General features: G+C 39.9%; 2 protein-coding genes across 5 annotated transcripts in view; one reads left to right on the plus strand and one right to left on the minus strand.

The window, feature by feature from the left end:
* CLDN10 (claudin 10) overlaps positions 1-8835 on the plus strand; it is a 63143-nt gene extending 54308 nt beyond the window's left edge. For both annotated transcript variants that reach the window (XM_065855230.2, XM_065855221.2), the window contains exons 4-5: positions 7621-7728; positions 8466-8835. In XM_065855230.2, the coding sequence (XP_065711302.1) occupies positions 7621-7728; positions 8466-8580 (223 nt within the window). In that variant the 3' untranslated portion in view covers positions 8581-8835. The remainder of the gene's footprint in view (positions 1-7620; positions 7729-8465) is intronic.
* A 1037-nt stretch (positions 8836-9872) lies between these two features.
* DZIP1 (DAZ interacting zinc finger protein 1) overlaps positions 9873-20931 on the minus strand; it is a 40629-nt gene continuing 29570 nt past the window's right edge. For all 3 annotated transcript variants that reach the window (XM_071806731.1, XM_065857977.2, XM_065829170.2), the window contains 8 exons: positions 18859-19004; positions 18336-18531; positions 17875-18004; positions 17633-17683; positions 16562-16764; positions 16055-16185; positions 11514-11679; positions 9873-10732 (listed from right to left, as the gene is read on the minus strand). In XM_071806731.1, coding sequence (XP_071662832.1) covers positions 10650-10732; positions 11514-11679; positions 16055-16185; positions 16562-16764; positions 17633-17683; positions 17875-18004; positions 18336-18531; positions 18859-19004 — 1106 coding nt within the window. In that variant the 3' untranslated portion in view covers positions 9873-10649. The remainder of the gene's footprint in view (positions 10733-11513; positions 11680-16054; positions 16186-16561; positions 16765-17632; positions 17684-17874; positions 18005-18335; positions 18532-18858; positions 19005-20931) is intronic.

The following is a 20931-nucleotide window of genomic DNA, read 5'->3' on the forward strand; positions in this document are numbered from 1 at the left end:
ACCTGTTTACACAGAGAGCAGGAGCTTCTCCTGTCGGGCAGAGAAGGAGAGTGGGCTGCAGTTTTATTTAATTGTATTTTCCAACTGTAGTAACCATGTGCTGAAATATGATAAACTGACACCTCACCACACAGTAATTGCTCTGTCATTTTGTTTCCCAGGCTTATCATAGCTCAGCAGGGTTCTGCCCCACTTGCTGCAGAGCAAATGCGAGGAAAGCTTGCGTTTATGTGAGAGATGTAGCAAAGGGATTTTGCAAGACAGAGGCACTGACTGGGTGCATCATTCAACAGGGAAGAAAGAAAACTATTTCCTTAAGATTTTGCTAGAAGGTGGTTTCCATAAAAGTGTTGAGCACAGCGCAATCTTGACTCCTCTTGAAGAGAGGTTTTTGGCAGGGCCTGTGGACATTTTGCTGACAGATCTTCAAATACAGATGACTGAAATTTGGATCATAAACCTTATTGTAACCTGTGATCATACAAGCACTAACATAAATGCTTTGACTGTACATGCAATGAAATTTAAGGGAGCGAGTGTTTATAGAATTGCAGGATCTGTATCAAAGATAGTGAGCATCCCTAAAGACTCCCTTTAAAGCTGTGCAAGTTCTCAGGACCTACAAAGGTCCTGGTTCATGAACCACTGCTTAGATTTTGGATTCATGTCTTTTTGACCAAGTATGAAAACATTGGCTGTAAACTATACCATTACAGACTTTCGTGTTTTGGCTTCTTACGTAATGTAAAGTTATCTTCAAATACAAGAACTTCAAAGTTTTCTTGGTGGTGATTCCAGACTGTGTGAAGCATTTGGTATAAATTTCCCTGAGACCCAAGTAACGGCTCAAATAAGAAGCCCTGAAACCCAGTTAAGGGCTCATTAAGGAGCCTGAGCCTTTCTGTTTCTTCTTGAGAGAAAGAAAATAGTCTGAATAAATAATATTAACTGAATCCATGTTTGCGGTAGGGCTGACACCATTTCTGCTGTCTTGAAAACAAGTTCATGTAAGTTTTCCTCCATAATTCTGCTATAGTTCCTGCTTGTTTGATACAGTGAGGACAGGATCCAAAGGCCTCCAGAAGAAACAAAGATGTGAGGTACTGGGAAGAAAATGGAGCCTGGCTATATAGCCAGAAGTTAATAATTCATCAGGTTTACTGTTCCTAGTGAAAAATACCATGGTTCTTGCCAGAAGTCCCTTTCCTACACCATATTCTTATGCTGTTCTGCTGCAAAAGAGCAGGCAGACCTCGCAGTGGAGTTTTACTGCGAGCAAATAGGAAGTTCAGTTTAAATATTGAAATAAAGGCAGTAAAATATCTTTTGCAGGTATTACCTCTTTAGTTTTTTTCCTGCACAACCAGCATAGCTCAACTGCTTGCACACATATTCGTAACTACAAAGATAAAGGCCGAGAGGAGAGCCAGAAGTTATATTTGAATTGCACACAGTGTAGCTCATTCAGTGACCTTGGGTCATATTAAGCTAAGGGTGGCATTCAAGTCCTTTCTCAACCAATGTAAAATATGCTGGAGTAATGTGTTCCATTGCCTGCTCTGAACTCTTTCTTTGATATGCATTTCAGAAGCATTTAATATGCTTTGTGGATATATTGTGGAAATTTGGCACTGGCTCTTCACAGAGAGAGGGTGCTGCTATGGGTTTCAACCCTGAAGTTATTTTGGCAGCATCAAAGACAGGCTTGAGGTACCGTTAGTGGGAAGTGAATGACACGAGATGTTAAGCATCATCTCAGCCATCACGATTTCCCTCCAGCCTTCTACATTTGGAAGAAGCACCCTGAATGTATATGGGTGCAGGAGGAATCAGAGACCTGCCTAAAGCTCAAGAGACTTCTGGTTTGAATTTATGTACTGAGGAATGAATTTATGTATTCAGGAATTTGTGAACTGCAATATTGTGTCCAGTTCTGGGCCCCTCAGTTCAAGAAGGACAGGGAACTACTGGAGAGAGTCCAGCACAGGGCAACAAAGATGATGAAGGGAGTGGAGCATCTCCCGTATGAGGAAAGGCTGAGGGAGCTGGGTCTCTTTAGCTTGGAGAAGAGGAGACTGAGGGGTGACCTCATAAATGTTTGCAAATAAATAAAGGGTGAGTGTCACGAGGATGGAGCTAGGATCTTCTCGATGACAACCAATGGTAAGACAAGGAGGTAATGGGTTCAAACTGGAACACAAGAGGTTCCACTTGAATTTGAGAAGAAACTTCTTCTCAGTGAAGGTGCCAGAGCCCTGGAACAGGCTGCCCAGGGGGGTTGTGGAGTCTCCTACTCTGGAGACATTCAAAACCTGCCTGGACACCTTCCTGTGTAACCTCATCTGGGTGTTCCTGCTCCGGCAGGGGGATTGGACTACATGATCTCTTGAGGTCCCTTCCAATCCCTAACATTCTGTGATTCTGTGATTCTGTGAACTGAGAAATGGCAGAGGCCACCATGGGGACACCCTGAAACTTGCCTTACTTAGGAAGAAATCTGAGGCTGGATGCCTAAAATGCAACAGTTTGTATTGCAAATTTAAAAGAGCTCCAAAGGAATTGTTTCACCCTATGTAATAACACATGCAGAGTCTTTGGGACAGCATGGGACACCTTGCAAGGTGCTTGCAGCCAAGATGGATTTCATTTTTCTTCAGACACCTCTAATATTAATAGGAGAAAACCCGTTCTTCTGCTTTGCTGTCTTGCTGATGTTCCTACAGGTTCTCTTTAAGGAAACCATTTTGTCACTTTACTACTTTCAGTTTAAAAAAACCTTCTCATAGTCTATACTTTTTGTTCCTTGCCACAATTTGAACTCTGTAATCATGATCATTTTTAATGATGAATGGGGTTAATTTATCCAAATTATCTAACTTCCTGCTCTTTTTTATAGGGAATTGTTTACCTTCATCTTTCTTGTCTCTGAATGGATTGTGCTCCATTCACACAGTCCCTCTTTCCACCGTCCTGTTGTGACATTTGAATCTATTTTTCAGTTTCCAAGAATTGTAAGAATAAGACATTAAAAATGTGTATTTCCCTTGAGTAGTTGTGTGGATCCATTCTGAAGGTCTGCCCTCTATGTATGCCTACATCCAATTGGCTAGTGAAGCTTCCACTGGTTTGATTGGGAGTTTGTTTCACGGTCCCAATGTATGTAACAACTAGAATATTATTCTTCTATACTGATCTTATACTTTTTTCATTTCATTGAGTTCTGCCTCCCTGGATTACAGTAAAAAATCTGCTCTTGGCCTGCTTGGTGAGCGTAGTTGAAGGTGGCATTCAGTTCTCTGCAGCTGAATTCTCTTAGTCTTCAGCAGTCACAACCTCCAGCCCCTTCATCAATGTCCTGCTCCTCCCCGAGCTGCCAGAAATCTCTAAATGATCCTTCAGCAGATTCATTTCACTGATTGGAGACAGTGGATATGCGGCCACAGACTTAGGAGAGTGGCTGCTTTAGTTCTTGCACCAAGAATTATAAGAACAGAAGAGTGTATTTCCCTTCCCAGGGAAGGTAAAAACAGCAAATGCAGAAATTTCTTCTGAAAAAAGCCTTTCAAGTCTTTCTTTCCCTTCTTTTTTTTTTTTTTTTTTTTTTTTTCTCCTTGGGGTTAACATATATTTTTTCATATGCTAAGAGGTTTTTTTACGTACTGCATTTTTTCGGGGACATTAGAGTTGGCTTCCTAAATGCTAAAAAGGTGGATTGGATAAAAAACAGGGGGCCATACACAGGTTGATATACAATGGAAAAATGGAAGTTTTCTTCATAAGCACCAGTGTAAATCAATAAGTCTTTTACCTGTTTAAACATGTGGAGGAAAGACCAATTAGGCCAGTTCTGCAACTCATTAACCTGGCGCTGTGGCTGTCACCAGAGAAGGATCCATATTCACACAGTCTATTTATACATAATATAGTAATAGATGTTGCTTTAAAAGTACAAATAGTCACGAGAACAAAGGCTGGACCTCATGTCTTCTCTCCCCACCAGTAGGCAATGGTCAAGTAACCCTTTTCTAGACAATTAAACCCAATTCAATCTTGATTTCTCTTCTGTACAACTGCAGAGCTTCAGGAGGAGAAATGATCTCCTTATCTCCCTCACATTAGCTTCTGGCCAACGGATTAATGTTAGCAGCAAATGTGGCAATGAACTTGTGTTTCCTGCTTTCTAGGCAAATGGTCTTGGTGATTAAGTTCTTACAGCAACAACCTTCCTGGGTCTTGGTCCATGTTGATCTGCATTTAGAGCTCATTAAAAGAGGATCCTTGAGGGTGGGATTAATATTTTAGAAGTGTAATTTGTTTATATTTCTTGCATGTTGACTAAAATGGGATCCTAGGTGATGAACTCTGACATAGAGATCTGCTGAACTCTGATGACGCCCAGTCCCTGAACAGACAGAAAACTGCTCTTGTGAAAACTGTAGCACATGGTTGGAAATGTGAGCGTAGTTAAAATTAAAGCTTTACAGGTTTGGCAGATTTTGAAGTCAAAAGGGGCTGGGTGTAGAGTTTTCCAGGGTGAAAGGCAGCTGAGCTATGGTTTCCAGCAGTTTAATTTGGGGGTTGGGTGCCTAAGTCCCACACTGGGTATGGAGAATGTTTGAGGGAGTCTGATCTTTTTTTAGCAAGGGATGATGAATAAAAACTCCACTTAGGATGATGTGAACATAAAATGAAAAAGAAGCCGAGGAGTTAGAGCACTAGTAGGGCCATGAATAGTCAGGTGCAAGCCCTCACCAAGTGTCCACTAAAGGTTCCATCTCTTTTTTGGCTTTAACTCTCTGAGTCAGAAATTATTTGAACCTGAGTGTCCATCTCAAACCTGGGTGTGTGTCCATAGCATCCAGGCAAATGCCTAAGCACTAATATTCTACATGTGGCTTTTTCTCCCTGTGTGACTTTTTATTATTATTATTTTTACTTTTTTAATCTGTGCTTTACCCCGGGGTACAATCTCAAGAAAACAGGAAAAAGCTTTTTTTTTGGTCTCCAGCCAACACTTACCACCTTGTGACCTATTAGAGGAGTTGCTGTGTCACTTTCTGGTTGTCTGGGCTCACTGTCAATTTGTCACTGTTTCCACAGTGTCATCTTTGTAAAGATGACAAGTTTTGCAGACCAGGCTATAGGTGGTTTTGGTTGAGTATTTCAGCTAATGTTAAATTAGGATCTGTTCACAGAACCACAGAATGTTAGGGATTGTAAGGGACCTCAAAAGATCATCTAGTCCAGTCCCCCTGCTGGAGCAGGAAAACCCAGATGAGGTTACACAGGAATGTGTCCAGGAGGGTTTTGAATGTCTCCAGAGTAGAAGACTCCACAACCCCCCTGGGCAGCCTGTTCCAGTGCTTTGGCACCTTCACTGACAAGAAGTTTCTTCTCAAATTTAAGTGGAACCTCTTGTGTTCCAGTTTGAACCCATTACCCCTTGTCCTACCATTGATTGTCACCGAGAAGAGCCTGGCTCCATCCTCGTGATACTCACCCTTTATATATTTATAAACATTAATGAGGTCACCCCTCAGTCTCCTCTTCTCCAAGCTAAAGAGCCCCAGCTCCCTCAGCCTTTCTTCATAAGGGAGGTGCTCCACTCCCTTAATCATCTTTGTTGCCCTGCGCTGGACTCTCTCCAGCAGTTCACATGGAAGCAACTACAAAGTCTTTAAATTTGTCCAGTCTGGCTGTCAACTGATGAGGCTTTCATTCGGCTCCCTCACCAGAGCTTAGAACAAACAATTTTGGTAACCAAGGCTTGAACAACAGAGCCACCTGCCCCATGACTGGGACTGGCTGGGGACAGGAGCCTGTGCTTTCAGTGCAGGATCTGAAGAGTCAGGAGGTCATAAAGGTTTCCCCAAGGAGAAACTGGAGCTGGGAAGCGGGAGCAGGAGACACAGTGTGTCCTAATAGAGAGGAATATGTGGCTCTGGAGATTCTTGGGCCTGCGGGCTAATGCAGGTCATCTCAAAAGTGTTTTAAAGAGCAGCACCTCAGACAAAGAGCTGGAGAAGGGAGAAAAGTGGCAGCCGAGGCTTGCTGCTTGTCTTGAGACTCCAGAGTTCAGGTCGCTGAGCAGGCAGGAGAAGAGTCTCTTCCCCATGCCCTTCTTTTCTTTCACTTACTGCTGTCACTTTAGCAACTTTGGCTTACCCTGGTGTGATAATGCTCCTCAAGCACCACCATCTCCTCTCGGAGCCAAACTGAGCAGTTTCTGGCTGCAAACAAATGGTGGCTGCCATAGGAGGGCCATGGCTGGTGACCTGGAGCTGTGCCCCAGGACTGGGAGCGATGTCTTGTAACCTGAATCCGGCCATGGGCACTAGAGATGCAGAAAGTTGCCAGCACATGCACATGTGCGTGTGTGCACACATGTGCATCTGCATGTGTGTGCATGTATGTGCATATCTGTAGATGCATATATTGCCCCTGCTTGTGTATAAATTGCATATTTTATTTTATGAGTTAGTACTGTTTCATTCAGGAGAGAAAAGGGCAGAGCTGTAGAGATGCACAAGGAACATGTGAGTCTGAGTGCTAAGAACATAGGCATCCGTGTTATTTCATTATTTGGAAGACAAAGGAAAAACATAATCAACATTTTAAAAGTTTTGAAAAATCTCTTTACGGAACATAGAGCATAGGAAAAATGTAATGAAAGTTCAAACAATTCTCTTCCTACATTTCCGTTTAAAAAGCAAACCAAGCATTCAGCAACTCTATTTTTTATGAAGAGTACAGCTTTGCTTACTCTGAATGCAGAATATATATTCTCAGAAAATTAAAATATATTGTTCAATTAGTCAGAGTCCTTTAGAAAGGTTGTTTGTCAAATGATTTTGTATTGTCCTGGATTGTAATGGCTTTAAACTGAAGGAGGGGAGATTTGGATTGGATATAAGGAAGACATTCTTGCCCATGAGGATGGTGAGGCACTGGAACAGGCTGCCCAGGAAAGCTGTGGATGCCCCATCCCTTGAGAGTGTTCAGGCTGGTTTGGCTGGGGTCTGAGCAGCCTGGTCTAGTGGAAGGTGTCCCTGCCCGTGGCAGAAGGGGCCTGGAACTACATGATCTTTAAGGTCCCTTCCAGCCCAAATCATTCTAGGATTCTATATACACATGTACAAAACCCTCATGTTTTAAGCAGGCTGGAGTGTGTATAGGGAGGGAGAGAGATCTTGAGGGCCAGAAGGGACAGTAAAGAGGAGCTGTAGGCAGCAACTCTACTCGACACTTCAGTGAAAGACCTGGTCTAGCTTGGGAGCCAGTGGGAACAAACCTGGAACGGTCCAAGTGGACAAGTGCCATGCACTGTAAATGGGTGGAAAAATGATGTAACCCCAGAGCCAAGCAATCCAGGAGGAGTGGCAGAAAAACCAGGCACCCTGGCTGGCTGTGCGGAGGGGATAGGCAGGGACAGAGTTTGCCTCCTACGAGTGAAACAATGCAAAGAACATGGGCAAATGGCAGAGCTGCTGATTTTATGATGAATAATGTGTATGTCAATGGAAATTTATTAAAGAAAAATAAAATTTAGTTATTTTATTCTGAAAAAAACTTTTAAATCCATGCTCTCTTGTGTTAAACCCATTTTTTGACTTCTTGTAGATATGAATTAGGAGCAGCTTTGTTCATTGGATGGGCTGGAGCATCGCTCTGCATAATTGGTGGCAGTATATTCTGCTTCTCCATAGCTGAAAACAGTAATTCTCCAAGGTAAAATACAAGTTGTACTTATTGAAAGAAATCAATGCTAGTGCATTTGTACCCACTATATGTACATGGTTTGATTACTTTTCCAAAATGCTTTGTGGTGAGGCTCACAAAAAGATTGTGTGGTTGAAAGAAAATAATGGGATTTAAGGATAACGCTCTTTCCATCATTACTGTAATTAAGAAAAGCTATTGACTCAGAACAAGTACTTGTGTTATATATACTTTGTACATTTATTGCAGCTGGGAAAAAGAAAAAAAGTATTTGCTGGAGTAGGAAAAGTGTTTGGGCTGCTTTACAGGTGTGAATAGGCAGATTTATTTAATCCCAAAGCATCAGATGAAAAGTGAGAGAGGTGAAGGGCAGTGGTGGTGGCAGCGGGATGTCCAGCAGCAGGAGAGGGGTGGTAATGAAGAGGCACAGCTGGAGGGAGTACCTGTTCACCTAAGATCTGCCAGAGCCTTAATATTTCATGATTGGGCCCTAATTTACTTAGTTGTGAACAAGAGGTTCGCTTTTATAGAAAAGTGAATTGCAAAGAGAGATGCTGGAGGGGGAATCTCAAACCAGAAAGAGACCACACAGGGAAGGAAGGTGGCCCCCCTGCCCCCTGCCCTGAGATTTGTAGGCGAGTTCCTATACGTTTCTTCTAGTTTTATATTGCTATGATGCTTGGATACAGAGATGTTAACCTGCCTGTGGGATGAGCTGTAAATGGTTGATTCTCTTTCCTTTTCAGGAGGGGGTACGCGTATAATGGAGCCACATCTGTGATGTCTTCTCGTACAAAAGTCCAAAACAGTGTCCCAGACAAAACCCCACCAAAGCACTTTGACAAGAATGCTTATGTTTAATTGTACTGTTGGAAGATTCAAGGCATTTTAAAAGTGTTTGTACGTTTCATTCAGAGTGATTTCCCCCCAATCCAATGTAATTACCACTAAGACAATGACTTTTTAAAACACTAGCTTGCAGCTTTTTACATATTGACGTAAATTTTATTATATACTATTTTAAGATTGCTGTTGGTATTGTAAAGTTTATACCTGGAAATCATGAGCTGATGTTACTTTCTGGAAAAAAAAAAAATAAATGGGGTATTTACCAAATCAGCGTGTCAGTTGCTTATGGGAATGACATCACACATGATATTGATCACAGCGCATCATTATTGTGAGGGTGGTGAAACACTGTCCCAGGTTGCACAGAGAGGTGGTAGATGTCCCATCCCTGGAGACATTCCAGGCTGGACGGAGCTCTAAGCAACCTGATCTAGTTGAAGATGTCCCTGCTCATTGCAGGGGGTTGGACTAGATGACCTTTGAAGGTCCCTTCCAAACCAAAGTGTTGTCTGATTGCAACTGTTTCTGAAATGGGTTCAGTACTGAACAAAACAGCCCTTCCCTGTGCAGGTTGGTATGAAAAATACCTCAGCACTGATGAGCAGTGACACTGGAATTGCAGAGCACATGGCAACTGTGGGGCCAGACGACAGGCTCTTGCCTCCTTATCCCATTGCCGGGGTGGACAAATGTGGTACTGGGTCAATTCAGTGCCACAGGAATGTGAAATGGAAATAAGCATGGGATTTGGGGGTTGGTTTTGTTCCCTCTGTCTGGGCAGGGTGCCGGGACACCTTTGGCTCTAGAGTGGTTCCAAACCCCTGGGTCACCAGAGCGATGGAAAAACCCCAGGCGATCCCTGCCCTGCCAGTGCCATTCCTGAAGGGCTGGTCAAATAAAAGCAGGCAGTGCTTAACAGCACTATTTTAGATAATCCTGAATTAGTTACACCAGTTCAAAAATTCAGCTAGCTTTTAAAAAAAAAAATTATTCACCTGTCCATAGAAATGTGATGGCTTTTGAGGGAATATTTGTACAATGAGTCAATAAATGAGACCAGAGATTATTAATAACCACAAAATGCTTTCTAGGCTGAGACCTGAAAATAAGTCACACACTCAGGTCTGTCTTGAAGTTTGAACTGATGGACCCTTAGAGTGTCAATACATCATTTATTTTGGGAGAAAGACATGCATAAATATAAAAAATGAATAGTCCTATTTATTTATAGGCACAGTATGACAGAAAAGGTTTTGCGTCTGATACCATCTAAAATACAACAAAACTACAAAGCCATTCAAGGATCTTTTTATTTTACTTTATTTTTGTATTTCGCTGAAGTCAAAGCACCATTGTGTTTTATTAAGAAGGCAGCCAATGTGGACGAAACAGAAACGTGAAAGTATTTGTGCAATGGCAAGTCAGTGTTTTCCTCACCTTAGCTTGACATTTGATTATTTTTTCCAGTTTTTGTGCTTTTATGTTAACCAAGACTTGAGTCTAATTTAAAATAAAACAACAAAACCTTCCCAAAATAGGAGTCATTTCATAATAACTCGTTTTATAGCTGACCTTTTTTTCTTTTCATTTGGTGTTTATTGTAAACCATGTTAGAAATGTAACATTTTCATAGATGGAAATATTTTATTTAAAATGTTCACAATTCTATATAAAGTTTATGATAAAAAAACAAGAAAATATGCATCTAAAAATTTAAAAAGTAATACTCTGGAGTAAACTCTGTGCATTGCTTAACAGGCTTTCTTGCAAGACCAGTTTCAATCTTTAATGTAAACATTAGAGGCAAGATCTTCACCTCAGTGAAATCAAAGAGATTTTCACCACTAAGTTCACGAGAAAGAGGAATTAACTCTCAGTTTCCAAACAGACATGGCCAGTAATGTGCATATGAATATTCTTGTTTCAAATTCAGGACTGAAAGACACAGGAGCTCTGTAGAAAGTTTTCCTTCTTATTACATGACCTGAATGAGAAATGAATAGGAAACACTTGATGTTTTCAACTACGTTTTCAAGGGAAACAGAACCAGACAGCAGCGCCTCCCACCAGGAGTGCAACAATTATATATCTGAAGAATCGCTCCAATCTGTTACAGTGACTAAGCTGCTTTTTAACGTGCTTGTATTCTCAGCTTCTTGCAGAACTGTTAAAAGAACAAAAACCATATTATTAACGATTAATAATAATATTTTGGGGGTATTTTTACTTTGTATTTTTCTATGAGACAAAATTACGTGCTATGTGAGCAAACACCTGTGGACTTCAGGAAGTCCAGAATTTCAACCAGTGAGGAAATTACAAGTGTTGATAATTGGAAGGCTGTTTCTGTCACAGAATACAACGCACAGCCCAAGCAGTCAGTGTCAACATTACTTTAACAATAACCTGAAGTATCTTTATATAACTGACACAGCTTTAACCTTGAAGTATATTGAAATGTGAGGGCTAGAAACTACTATATAAGCTCTATGTCAGACTGCAGTGATTGCCAGTACCTCAAGTATTTATCTCAGCCTGGTATGTCACTCAGGTATCTTGAACAAACCTGAAACTTGATTCTTATTCTCAAGACAAAGGAAGAAAGTTTCCCCCCCCTCTTAAATCTGAGAAGGGATTTTAAAAAAATGCTGGATGATTAATCTTTAAGATGAGGCTGAAGCCTGATAGTACTATATGTTTTGAAATATCAAATTTAAGTTTCTTGTCACCCCTGTGTATTTATGTGTGTGTTGTTTACTTGTTCGTACCAAAACCATCATATATGATATTTATATGCCATAAAACCAAGCACGCAGCTTTTCTTACTTGTTCTTTTCTTACAAAATACCATACATTGAATTGCAATGTGTAATACAATATCCTTAAGTTCTCCTTTAGGTGTATCAGTCGCTTAAGGCTCATACGCAGCAATATGAATACGTTACCTTCCTCCTTCGGTGCACTTCTCTTGGGAAGACCCCACGCCTGTACCACAGCGGGAGCATTCGACTCAGTTTTATGAACCGTCAGTGGCTTCTGAGCCTTGTCTTTCGTCAATAAAAAGTCTTCTACTGATGATATATCCCAATCATCTTCATCAGCTTCTGTGAACTAACAGGGAGAAGAAAAAAGACGCATTTTTCCTCTGTCTGCTCAAGTTGTGCTGGGTTCTCCTATAACCTCAATGCACTGGCACATACCTGGTATGACATCTATCCCCACAACTTTAAAGTCTGTATAATTCAAGTACCTAAATTATATTAACCCACTATTATAGTTCCAAAGCTAAAAGTGTTGGTTTGGGGCTTTTTAATAACTGGCAGAAACCTACAGTTTTGGGTACCACACGTCTAACTTAAAAAAGGATCGTCTTTTCTGGGATATTAGCTATTCCAATGAGAAAGTCCTTTAAGCATTAGAATGTATATTAGTTACATGAAAATAGAGACATGACATCATCATGCAAGTTGGCAGTTTAGTTTGCTATATAAGCATTCTATAGTCACACTAGAAAAATTTAATTTTGCAACAAAGGCCTTTTCAATTTAAAATAATTTATTTTTTAAGAAAAATAACAAAGGTTTAGAAAAATCACATGGTTCTTGAAGTTAAAATATGTATTATTCTTACAACTCACTGTCAACATGTACAAGCATATTTTTAATTAAGTGGTGGATCTGCACAGAGCTCCCAAAATGAGAGTCACGTCAAACAGATGAACCTAAGGCAGTGTGTCCTGATCTTTCTTCTCTCATCTACCTGAGAACTAAATATCATCATTCAGCTTTTGAAGGAAAAGCGACAGCAGTTCCCTGTTCGTCAATCAGATGTGGCTCAATGGAATCGAGCCATTATTAGAGAGCTTAGCTGGGGAAAGTGAAAGATGGTTTCTCACAAAGCTAAAATCTTCCTTCACTGGAGTCTCTCAGTATTACAGGAAGATACAGAAGGTGCTTCTATTGCACAGAAGAAAGATCCAGATGCTATCAGAAAACAATGTAAGGTATGTACATACTAGAGAAAAATCAACAAATATGAACGTGTCGTGTGTCTCGAAAGAAGGAAGAGACGGCAGCAATACTCTATCTTGCAACATAATCCAATTTGAACATTGCAAACCGTTTTTCAAAAGCTGACAGATCTGCTCAGTGTGCTGTGTTATTAACATACCAGGATTCAACATTTTGCTGTTTAAAATGATGTGCACTTGGAGGGCGTGGTAATGGGAAAGTCAGTCACATATACTGAGAAATGCTGGATGACATTTCCTCAAACATTCACTAAATCCCAACTGATTTTTCAAGTACAAAATTCAGAGAAAAATGTCAATTTCAAAGATAATTCAGTTCTGATCAAGTGTAAATACACAGCACCAATCAAAACTGCTAAGCTGTTTTATTAACTCAAAGGTTTAGTCCAAAGAAATACCATAATCCAAACCATGTCTGGTACAGGTGAACTCAGGTAATACAGCTTCAGGTAAGCACAAAATTAATTTTCTCTAAAATGTTTTTGAAGAAACTTCCTTAAAACATGACCTTTATAATACATATGACGATGCAATGCCTTACAAAGGTTTTATGGTATTGTGGGTTTTGAGAACAACCATTAGCAGCTCTAAGTATTCAAGCTATTAGTATTTAAGCTAATAAATATATTTGGATTTTCTGATAAACCATTATTCCAGTGGTATTTTCCACTTATGTCTTTGGACACCTTTGAAAATCCCTCCTAATATTTAAAGAATAACTTGATCTATATGCCTACATTTAAACATACAACTATGGACACGAATCTATGTGCATGCACACATAATTAGCAAGAATACAAGAGGGTGTGTTATTCTGTAAAGATTCCAGAAATAAAGTAGCAACACCTGCCCTGGGTTCATGAACTCATTTCAACCCCATCACGCTCATACAGCGACACGCTACGGTGTTAATACATCAGGGGCACTATGTTTTCTAAATGAATTATAGCAAAAATATTTTACATGGAATCATGGAATGGTTTGGGTTAGAAAGGAACTTTAGAGATCACCAACCCCACTGCCATGGGCTGGGACACCTTCCACTAGACCAGGTTGCTTAAAGGCCTGTCCAGCCTGGCCTGGAACACTCCCAGGGATGGGGCATCCACAGCTTCTCTGGGCAGCCTGTTCCAGTGCCTCAGCACCCTCATGGGGAAGAATTTCTTTCTTACATCTAATCTAAATTTACTCTCAGCTTAAAACCACTGCCCCATGTGCTGTCACTATAAGCCCTGCTAAAGTCTGTCACCATCTTTCTTACAGGCCCCTAAAGGCCGCAATAAGGTCTCCCTGGAGCCTCCTCTTCTCCAGACGGAACAACCCCAACTCTCTCAGCCTGTCCTCACAGCAGAGCTGTTCCAGCCCTCTGATCATTTCTGTGCCCTCCTCTGGCCCCTCTCCAACAGGTCCATGCCTCTCCTGTGCTGAGGGCTCCAGACCTGGACACAGGACTCCAGGTGGGGTCTCACCAGAGCAAGCAGAGGGGCAGAATCACCTCCGTTGGCCACGCTGCTTTTGATGCAGCCCAGGATACTATTTGATTTCTGGGCTGCAAGCACATATTGCCGGCTCATGTCCTGTTTTTCATCCACCAGTACCCTCAAGTCCTTCTCCGCTGCTTTCAATCCCTTCATCTTCTCTGCCTGTACTGATATTGAGGATTCCCCTGACCCAGGTGCAGGACCTTGCACTTGGCCTTGTTGAACTTCATGAGGTTCACCTAGGCCCACTTCTTGAGCTTGTCTGGGTCCTTCTGGATGGCATCCTGTCACTCAGGTGTGTCAACTGCACCACTCACCTTGGTGTCATCCACAAACTTGCTGGGGGTGTGCTCGATACCAGTATGCCATTAATAAAGATAGTGAGGAGCACTGGTCCCAGTACAGACCCTTGAGGGACACCACTCATTCCTGGTTTCCACTTGGGTATTGAGCCATCAAGTGTAACTCCCTGGATGTGGACATCCAGCCAGTTCATTTATCAATCTAACAGTCCATCTATCAAATCCATATGTCTCCAATTTAGAGGTAAGAATGTTGCAGGGGACAGTACCGAATGCCTTACACAGTCCAAGTAAATGACATCTGTAGCTCTCCCCTTGTCCACTGATGCAGTCACTCCATCGCAGAAGGCCACTAGATTACTCAGGCACAATCTGCCCTTGGTAAAGCCATGTTGTTTGTTTCTAATTGCCTCCCTGTTTTCTGTGTGTTTTGCATATCTTCCAGGAGGATCTGTTCCACAATCTTAACAGGCACAGAGGTGAGGCTGACAGGTTGGTAGTTCCCAGGGTTCTCCTTTTTAAAAATGGGTTTGATGTTTCCCTTTTTTCAGCGAGGGGCTTCTGAGTGCCATGACTTTTCTAATATGATGAGAACTGGCTAAACAACTACATCAGCCAATTCCCTTAGGACCCTGGGTGGCATCTTGTCAGGTCCCAGGGACTTATGTATGACAGGTTCCTCTGGTGGTCTTGAACCTGATCATCTCTCACAATGGGAGGGACTTCATTCTTCTGGTAGGAGTAATAAACTTCAGATTCATATGTTACTCAGGAAGCCCCAAGGTATCAGTTTTATTACGGCTAACAGGATTTTCAGTAATTATTATTTGTTTATTTAGTAAAAAAATATTTTATTGAATGTTAGACCTAGTATTTGGATGTCTACTTTGATCTAATAACAACTACTAAAACTGAAATTAATAGCACTATCCGCTGTTGACTTCTGAGTAACTTTTATGATTTTTTAAAAAATTCTTCAGGAAAATATCAATTCACATCAAAGTGGTTAACAATTATAAACCTCTAAACTGAGGGGAAGACTGGGACTTTGGGAGCCTGAGGAGCAAAGAATAAGTTGTGTTAGTATTCTGATTGTGAACACATGTCATACTCAATGGACAGACATCAGTGAGATCTCTGATATAGTCTGAAAACAGTATAGGATTGTAAACAGACACAGCAAAGACCATACTCAGAAATTGAATTTGTCCCCTCATTAAAAGGTATTAAAAAGTTCTGTATCAGAGAAAGCTCTAGAAATAAAAATATTTTAAAATATTAGATAAGCAAACTCATTTTTTTCCTTCATCAAAACAAGATACTAGGAAAGCAAGTAAAGAAGGGCTCTCTCTATGCTGCTAGAATAGAAGATAAAAATGGTACCAATTGTTCCCAAACTCTGGGCTACCTGTAGTGACCCAAGAAAGTCATGGCATAAGCTGATAAGAAGTGTGGATGAAGAGATCACCTGCCACAGCTCCCTCACTTGCTAGTGCTTTTCCATATACCAGTGCAGACGTACTCAAAAAGACTAAAAGGCTATAATTCCAACACTGTCTTTGAGTTCTTCTATGCATCAACATAGTTTCAGCATTAAAAAAAAAAAAAAAAAAAAAAGACATATATCTAGTTCAATTACTTAATGAAATAACAACGGCTATTAGAAGTGATACCTTCAGTTCTTGCACCTCTTCTTTCTTAATAAATGCCTGTGCAACATTAACCCCTCCAGCTGGTTTGTTCTTATTTCCATGGTTAGAAAGGCTCTTTCCAACTTGCTCGGTCAGTTTTTGAATAACTGCTCCTAAAGTTCACAAAAAAAGTTATATTGACAGTTTCCATTCACAAGTAAAGGGCTTTACTGTAAACCATCTAGAAATCTCCCACAAAGTAAAAACAAGTAAAAGGCTGAGAAAAAATGTATTAGACAGAAGTCTCTCTGAGCCACAGACTGTCTCTTTTTCTACATTTATATAAAACAGCATGATACACATCTAGTTTGAACTTACATCTCTAAGTACTATATTAATATAAACGTATTAGCAAAAACATAAAGCGCGCACAAATATACATACACTCAAGGCCGCCTTCATCATGTTTTGTAACACAGAAATATTATCAGCAAATGCAAAATCATGCACAGCTATTAGAACATGCATATACAAAAGTAGTGAAAAAACCTTTTGAAGTTTTGGCAGGTGTTCCAGTTTCTTCAATTTCACTTTCCTCCGTCCCATCCATATCGCTTTTGGCAGGAACCTTCTGAAAAGCGCTGACGTTGCTGCTTGATGTTTTTGACAGCTTTTCCAATAATTCTGGTGATATGTAAGACTGCTTAATATCATCTTCATCTACTTCTTCCTCTGAACTGAATGGTGGAGTTCTATACAAAAAACCACATAAAAACCAAAGACTTACTGGGTTTCAGTGACTGCACTAATGTATACATATTTAAGCTTCCCTGTATTTTCCATTCCTGTAGCATGTTTTTCTTCTGTGAAAAAGACAAGAACTCCCATAAATTCCACCTATCCATAAAACTATTTTAAATAAATCATGCTGCTAAGTAAACTTGGAAAGTTATCACAAAATAATCTCCTGTATAGATAAGATTATTTCCATCTACGCAACAATCTTTACAAAACAACAGACTAATATATAACAAGTCTCGCCATGCAAACAAAAGTAGGCTTTCATGGATCAACAGGGATAGGAAAACTCAGAGTCAAGAAATCTGCACCACAGAAAGTCTGTTCTGATATTCTGTTAATAATAATATTATATTTATAATAATATTCATAATCATAATACTAATTCAGGAATTTTTCAGTGCAGGAAATCACTAAGTAATGTGCCTGATGTGAGTGGAATCTGAAACATCGTGTTTCATTTTGATCATAGTGTAAAAATATCAATGAAATGAAGAAATAAGGTTACCAAAGTCTTTGAATGCTTTTAACTGGCTCAGAAAAAGCATCTGAGAACAAAACTAAAGGAAGTGATACTACCCAATTTTTTCGAATGTGCCTCTCTGGTTCACAATAAAGAATACATCTGCTGAAAGGAGAACATGCTGTCTTTCAGGGATGATAACAACAGATTCAAGTGGAATAATACTTTAAAACAAAATATGAAATACACAGTCCAGAAAATGTTTAATTTCAGCTTAACAACAGCTTTTGCGTGGCAAGCATGTAAATGTTCAGTCACCAAAAATGGTTTCTTCAAAAATACAAGGGAACAAAACATACGTGGTACTAGATGTCCTTCTGGAAACTTCATTTCCAAAAGGCTTCCTGGATCTAAAAATAAGAAGACAAGTAATTTCAACACTGCCAGTCAACGAAGTAAGCATAAAGTTTATATTGAAGTAACATGAATTCTTTGCTCAGTTCTCAAAATATTAGCAGGAGATGTTCACAGCAGTCACAAAAACCCAAACCCACAGGACTGTTACCTGAGGTATGAGTACTATGAGAACAGCATCTCTTACTTTGGTGTAGATGTATTCTGAGCGATGGCTGTTCTTTGTTCAGCTGGGCGGACGGCTGTTGAAGACCGTTTTACTGGCTTTTGTGTTGTGGCAGATGCAGAAATTCCCAATTGATTGAACTTCTGTTTATCTACAACAAACATTATCTCATTATTAGAAGCAATGTTTGGTATCTTTTATATTTAATTTCTAAAATTAAAGATGTCTCTACTGCAGATTGTAGTTTTACAGAAAAAGAAGAACAAAAGTATTTTTTTTTCTTCAGAGCAGTTCAGAGTTACCACGTTTGGCATTACAGGACCAAAGATTTCTGCAGTTAAACACCATGCCAAGAACCCTCCAAAGGACATATTTCTACAAAAATTACAAAAGCAGCTACACAGAGATGTTGCTAAATAAAACCTTAAAACAGCAGTTATAAAATGTAAGAGAATGAATAAACAAAACAAGAAGATTTTAACCTTGTGGAGGAAGCTGAGAACAGGAAATGGGTCTATAAGAAGATGACGATTTCTCCTCAACCCTAAAGCTAACTTGACGTTCAAGGTGCTCTCGAATTCGCTGAATGTCAGGCTCATGCTTCTGTTTGCATTCTCTGGCAGATTCAATCGCACGCAAAATTTTATTTAAGCGATCATTTGGGATACCACGAACACCCTAAAGAAACAAATTGTATTGTAAACACAGGGGCTATTATTTCTAGGATTTCTATCCTACAATCATATACACTCTCTTAAACTTCAAATAGCACAAAGCTTGTAGAAAACACACAGAAGTTGGTAACACTGCTCACAAGTGCAGCCATATCCTCCACAGCTGTAATCTGATGGGCATCCTCTCAGGTTAGTAAATTATACCGATTTATAACACACAGAAATTTAGCTTTGGATTTCATAGGTTGAGGGTTGTGGTACAAGAGTGAGAGAATAGCAAAAAAGTGGGACAAAGACGACCACTCTTTTAAATAACTCAAAATAATCTTACTGCTTTAATTCCCAAGGTTTCCAGCTTCTCCTCCAGGGCTTGCTCCAAAACAACTCGTAATTCTTTAGTTAAAGAAGGATCAGTCTTCAAAGCATTTATTAAATGGTGGTTGCTTCTACCTGTTTTATGATCACCTTTCTCAGCTTCTGAAATATGAACGGAAAAAAACACATTTAAGAGACATTTGAGAAATCCACAGTCCATGAGACGACTAAAAACTGCACTGAAGCATGCATTTTAGAAACACCACAGACATACGCACGCACTTTTTGTCTACAAGGAGTTGTTTTCTTTCTAAAATCTTGGGCTAGTTTACAAAAGTCAGCTCACTAGGAATCTATAACTCAGCGCCGTTGTACTCACCATCACAAGTATCTTTTATTTTTCCTTGTTACAGAATCGCTGTAAAGATATATGTCTGAATATTTAGCAACAAAGATCTTTACTTTCAGAACTGTGTTTGGAAACTTCTGATAAAGAAAGAGTATCTTATGATAATTAAGTTCTCTAAAAGTGGTATTTCAAATCAAAGCTGAGCTCTAGCAGGAATTAGAACAGGAATATGACAAAGGTTCTCAAGAAGAGCTTCAAACAACTTCATGTTCTCTGATAAAAAGCACCTACCAAAATCAAATCTTTGGAGAGCTGTAACACTTTCAGAAGTCTTAGTAAAGACAAAACCTTAGTCTGAGGCAGACCGTTTCACAGAAAATACAAGACAGATAATACTTCAAAACTCTTTCAAGGACAAAGTTCAGTGTCGTGTTTTCTTCCACGCGCCAATGACATCACACATACTTAAAAGCAGACAAAGAAGTTTCTATCTCTTTCCCTTAAGTTCTAGTAATGACATGACCTCTTATGCAAGAGATAAAGAATCATCAGACAGATTCTTCCATCGAAATTAAAGACTGACATTTAAGTTAAGCCAAAGTATTCTAGGGTCATACGATGAAAGAGAGAAGCAAAACATACCATTGGGAACCTGCCTATAAAGTGTCTTTGGCAAGATAAAACTTTACTGAATGCCAGCCCACAGACAAGGACATAAATGAAGGAATTATTCCATACTGTGACTTCCAAACATTTTCTTTCAAAACAAACATGCCAGTTTTCCTATTTTTAAATGACAACTGCTTAAAAAGTTTAGTTTTCCTTTAGTTTTCATTTTTCTTTAAGGGAAAGATAAGCAACCTGAAGAGGACCCAAAAAAGCCTCAAGATACACAAATGATATTTAGGTTGTTTTGAGGCAGTGGCTTTCTATGGATCTGTGAAAGAACTATATGTAATGAAAACTGAAAAAATGTCCAGCTACCATACTAAGAGATCTGTGCTGAAGAGGACAAAATCTGGCAGAAACTGCCCTTGGGGACTGTGTGGACAACTCAGTCCCTGAGAGAGGTGGGATTAAAAGTGATTTGATGGAGAGCTGAGTCCTAGAAGAGGCAAACTATGGGTCGGTGTGGAAACATAGGGCTATCAGACTATATCTGGTCAGGAAAAGGGGCATTACGCAGCATGAAATCTTCCCAGAAAACCAGGCATGAGACATTGTTAAGTGGAAGGCTCCAAGGAGCCTTCTGAAAATCCTGTCCCTTTCAGATGTTAATCCTCACAACAATACAGATCCATCTAAAATAATTTTTAAATTCATAATTACTACATACTAATTAGGGTAACAAGACTATCCAGCATTATCCTAATTAATGACAATATTAATTCCTGCTAATTAGCTCAAGCCAAATCCTCTTTGCTGGAGCCAAGTATTTAAGGAACTGTCTCCCTATTCACTTTTGTTTTTTTAAAAAAACCCTAAATACTATATTTGATGACTTTGGAGACAAGGGACCTTAAGTCTGCTCCCACTGTCTCAGCTCCTACATAAGCCTGTGAAATAATTTGAGAAGTCAAGAATTTTCACACTCTCCCTTTTACAGGGCTGTCACTGAAAACAAAAAAATCTTGGTCTATCTTTTCAGACTGCATTCTTTCTTTTTCTCTTGTGTACTGCGGGCCATGCCTTTAGGCACAGCAGAAGAATCAAAGACAATCCATCAAGAGAGAAGATGGC

The sequence above is a fragment of the Patagioenas fasciata genome, chromosome 1, assembly GCF_037038585.1.
Source record: "Patagioenas fasciata isolate bPatFas1 chromosome 1, bPatFas1.hap1, whole genome shotgun sequence".
In the NCBI taxonomy this organism is placed as follows: Eukaryota; Metazoa; Chordata; class Aves; order Columbiformes; family Columbidae; genus Patagioenas; species Patagioenas fasciata.